This window comes from Glandiceps talaboti, chromosome 7, assembly GCF_964340395.1.
Source record: "Glandiceps talaboti chromosome 7, keGlaTala1.1, whole genome shotgun sequence".
Lineage (NCBI taxonomy): Eukaryota > Metazoa > Hemichordata > Enteropneusta > Spengelidae > Glandiceps > Glandiceps talaboti.
This window is the reverse complement of record NC_135555.1, coordinates 20,421,425-20,426,446: the sequence shown is the minus strand read 5'-3', so window position 1 is coordinate 20,426,446 and position 5,022 is coordinate 20,421,425. Positions and strand designations below refer to the sequence as shown.

General features: G+C 36.9%; 1 protein-coding gene across 1 annotated transcript in view; it reads left to right on the top strand.

Annotated features, from left to right (window-relative positions):
* The window catches only part of LOC144438076 (histamine N-methyltransferase-like), a 3,072-nt gene extending 2,291 nt beyond the window's left edge, over positions 1–781 (top strand). The window contains exon 3 of the mRNA XM_078127107.1: positions 330–781. Coding sequence (XP_077983233.1) covers positions 330–781 — 452 coding nt within the window. The remainder of the gene's footprint in view (positions 1–329) is intronic.
* The last annotated feature ends 4,241 nt before the right edge of the window (positions 782–5,022 follow it).

Sequence of the window (5,022 nt, the reverse complement as noted above, 5' to 3'; positions counted from 1 at the left end):
TCAAGTTACTATTCAACGCCTCTGTTTGAAACAACCTCACAGAATCTAATAAGAATTAAACTTGAACATCCTACACTTTATTAAAGACAATGATAGTTTCTCGCATCAATTTCTCCACATAAACTAACATGGCATGTAGAGATTAAATGCAGAGGTGAAAACATTGGCGTATGCATGTATTTGCAGTACGTTTATTTATATTATGCAAAATGTAACGAGAAATTGCGATCTTGCATTTTAGTGTATGTGTAGAGCATGATTGGTTATTGTATCGAACAGATCCACTCAATGGTAACTTGCTATCAGATTTTTTTAAATTCACTTTTCAGCGGATAATGCTTTTATGGGATTTTATGCCACGTTTGACAGTATTTTCACTGAGAAGATGAAATCGGTTCACCAAGATGTGATTGAAGAATGTCTGAAAACCTCAGGAGCCAAGAGTGTACGCACTCTAACCGTAAAAGCCGATATCGATCTGACCGAGTGCTTCGACGAGAGCTCAGAGTGCGGCAGTCTCCTGTTGGATTTCGTAACTCATACCATAGAGTTTAGAAAGACAGCGCCACCAACTTTATTTAAGGAGGCGTTAGAAAAACTCTCTTGCAACGGAATCGGGGTGGAAAGACAAGGCACATCAATAACAATTTTGATTTTATTATCGCAAGAAAATAGCTTGTTTGTTGCAGGAGACACAGTGGAAATGTCAAGCTCCTACACAGTTACCGCAGCATGTCTGCCTTCATCAGCTTCGTCAATTCCACTTCAGGTTGAACTGTAGTATTAAAGTTGCACTGCTCTCAGTAGTCACCAGTAGTGGCCAAATTAGATTTATCAAAATAAAAACTTACACTTTGTCAGAGACAGAGAATCTACAGCGTTAGTCTCAGTTGCCAAGACTTTCACTGTTGTTAGAGAGAGTCTGGGTAACCGACACCGACATACTCACAAGAAAGTTGTCTTTTAACGAGTTTTAGAAAAGTCAGACAAAATAAGCGAAAATTGAGGTTTGTGCTAAAATGAAGGTTTTGTGCACTTTGTTTGAAAATTAGAATTAATTGTAATATGTTCTTGCAACGCTAGACTAATAGTCAAATATAAAACTATTTGTGATGAATGATTTTGCATAAAGAAAATAATTAATAAAAAGTGAAAATCAATACTGTTCAGTGGTCTGTCTGTCTCTCCCTGTCTCTGTCTGTCTATCTATCTATCTATCTATCTATCTATCTATCTATCTATCTATCTGTCTGTCTCTGCTTGTCTATTTATCTGTCTGTCTGTCTGTCTGTCTGTCTGTCTGTCTCTTTCTCTCTCTCTCTCTCTCTCTCTCTCTCTCTCTCTCTCTCTCTCTCTCTCTCTCTCTCTCTCTCTCTCTCTCTCTCTCTCTCTCTCTCTCTCTCTCTCTCTCTCTCTCTCCACACACTAATTTCAATTAGATTTATTGAAATGAAGGTTTGTCAAGTTACGGTCTAATTCTTTTTGGAGGAAGTGATGGATGTTTGATTCGAAAAGGACATGCTTCTTGGTTAGCCCCGAAAAAGACAGTTTTAGACGATCAAAACATCTAGTCTTGTGTCTAGCATCCAACTATTGTTGATTGGCCATGAAAGTGAGTGGCGATATCGTCATATATAGGCTGCAACCTATTATTATGAAATCGCCGTATGATGGCGCTCTTTCAACGACCTTCGACAGATATCGTCACTAATTTTTTTTTAATAATAGGCACCAATATATATAGACTACAACCTATTATTATCATGAAATCGTCGTACGACGGCGCTCTTTCAATGACTTTCGAATCCCAGTGTCGTTATTTTGCGGGTCGACAGGCCTAACTGCGGGTCAATCTGTGGGTCAATTTGCGGGTTGTTCAAACGACAATTATTTGTATAAAATCATCCAAAACATATATAAGTTTACAAAAAATAATGACAAATGAATACATATACACGTAAATAATCTGTATGAGTTCATTAAAGTATTCGGTCAATGGTGGTCAACCTCACTATGGTGATGATTAATTTTTTTAGTATTATAGTAATGACATGGATAGAATACAGTACAGGGAGCTCTGTTGTGACAATGATAGAGACAAAATTACTGGATGTACAGATTATTCAATTATTCATTATTCACTTTCAAGGCTGTGGCTGTTCCACTATTCCTTTCTGTTCATCAGTGATGTAACTATGGCCTGACTACTGGTTGTCATCTTACTGTGGTCAGGGTAGTGTGTGGGAGCCATTGTGTAACTAGTCAGACTAATTTGATTGTATAAGATAGATTTCAGCCATAAACTCGACTTGATGTTTTTTTAAAACAACAGGACCACTTCCTGTTATCAGTAAGAGTTGTTTCAGAGATAAGTTGGTCCACTGTCATCTCTGTTACAGTAAATAGTTAATGTTATGTAATAATTTAAAGTACATTGTAATAGTGGAATTGAGATATTTTCAGACGTCAATGCTATGACTTACAGTTCACTTCATGCTCTTCGAAGATTCATTTGAGGTTAACCATGGTTCACACATACACATCGTTCAGAAATAAAAATTATCATGGTGTATACTAAGTTCATAGTTCTCCTCAGTAACACAAATTTGTTTATACCATAGTTTTTTTTAAGTTTAATTTTAATAATTGGTGGTTCCCTTACGGGAGGCGCTCAGTTTACATCTGGTTATGTGACGAGTGTGGTAAAAGGTTCATTCAAAGTAGCCATCGGAAGTGTCAAGATTCATACAAATGATCATATATATGATGGACGGAACAAAGAAAACTGTGAAAGCACAGAAAGTACAAAACTAGGTAGTACTAATGAAAAACCATTTGTATGTGAAGAGTGTGGTAAAGGGTTTAATCAAAGGCACAGGGGCGTGTAATAGTTCATAGATTGTTGTTTTCCAGGTCTACAGACTAAATATAACAACCTTTTGATTAATATATATTCCTACATGTAAGGGGGAGAGACTTCTTTGTAGTATAGAGATTGATACATTTGTAGCAGCAAGATTCGTACGATATTTTCCTAAGAAAACGGCATTCTAAGCAATAAGAAAACAACAATCTATGAAATAGTACACGCCCCTGTGATCAAAGGCAGTGTCTGAATATACACATGAGAAGCCACACAAATGAAAGACCATGTTTATGTGAAGTATGTGGTAAAGGGTTTCATCACAGTAGCAATCTGAAGCGTCACCTGAAGATCCATACAAATGAAAGACCATTTGTATGTATAGTTTGTGGAAAAGGGTTTAATAGAAAATGTCTCATGAAAATACACAAGAGGGTGCATGCAAATTAAAGACTATTTCTATATATGTAAAGAAGGTTTGAAAAATGAAAGACCCTTTGTTTATGCAAGCAGACACTCTGAAAAGACTTGATCACCCATGCAAAATGAAATCCCATTTGTATGTAAAGAGTGTGGTAAAGGGTTTAATGTACATTAATTTGTTCTTGTAAAGACATGAGATTCAAATCAATAAAAGATAATTATGTCCAGTGTAGTGAAGGAGTTAGCAGAGAATTTTTTCAGTTCTGGGTCATGCCATTGGTTTTATTAGCACAATTGAACTGATAAGGTTCAGTAGTTCTATAGGCATGGTGTGTTGTCTGTCCGTCTGTCTGTCTATGTGTGTCTAGTTGGTGGGGACATTACTTTTGGTGTCTAGTTGGGAAATTTTTCAAAGCAAAATGATCAGGTGTGTGATTTGGGTCAAAAATATCATTTTGGTCTAAAAATTTAAACTAGATTTGTTCATCACATGATGTCTTTTTGGTCTAAAATCTTTAATTCCAAAACTACTGGGCAGACCGGGGTTACATTTAATGGGATGCACTTGGAGGTGTATAGATGACGAAATACTAATACATTTGTATAATGAATGGCCTCATTAGCGGAGATACACAAATTAGGTGAAAAAATGTCAAAAAACATCTCAAAAAGTAGTTGGTCAATGAGACTGAAATTTGGTGATATGTTTGTAGAAGTGTTATTCTCCAGATTTTGTTCAAAACTTTTTGACACGTAGAATTGGCCCTATGACCTATAACCACGCCCTTAGCAACAACCAAATGGCAGTATATATTGCTAAAATAATATCATCTGGTTGGTAAGTGAGCAGTCAAAAATGTATGCAAATCTCCCTAGCAACCATACCCACGCCCATAGCAACGACCAAACGAAAGTGTATGCAAATATGCCTCGCAACAAGACCACTCCCATACCAACAGCCAAATGATCATATATATTGCAAAGATAACAACACCGATTAATATACAAGTGAATGTACATTCAAAAGGTGTATGCAAATGTGGCTAACAACATGACCACGCTGATAGCAACGGACAAACAATGGTGTATTTCATAAAGATAACAGAGATACTTAGACGAGTGAACAAACATTCAAAAAGTATATGTACATATGCCTAGCAACAAGACCACACCAATAGCAACAGCCATATGTAGCTGCAATAATTGTAGCGTCTTGTTGCGGTTTTGTGGGTTTTTTTCGTCTGTTTTGGTGACTTTTTAAGTTTTTGTGTTAGGTGCGGGTTAAACACAAAAACTTAAAAAGTCACCAAAACAGACGAAAAAACCCACAAAACCGCAACAAGACGCTACAATTATTGCAGCTACAGCCATATGATGATATATATCGCAAAGATTGTCTGTAATAATTGTGTGGGAACTCATAAACAGGTGTACGAACATTTAAAAAAAATGTATGCTAATATATCTAGCACCATGACCCCGTCCATAGCAAAAGGCAAATGGTCGTGTATATGGATTGCAAATATAACAGCGCTAGGTAGGCAACTGGATAATCAATCAGGATCAAGAAATCTCAGTTTGATGGCGCTCTTTCGATGACCTCGATGACCTCCATTGACAGGTTCATTGAAATCGCGTCAGCCTATCCCCTCGGACCCTCTCTTTATTGTAATTTGCTCGGGGACCTCCTCTGATAATGTCTGCGATATCTGCTGAGCGCTATGTATGTTACCTAC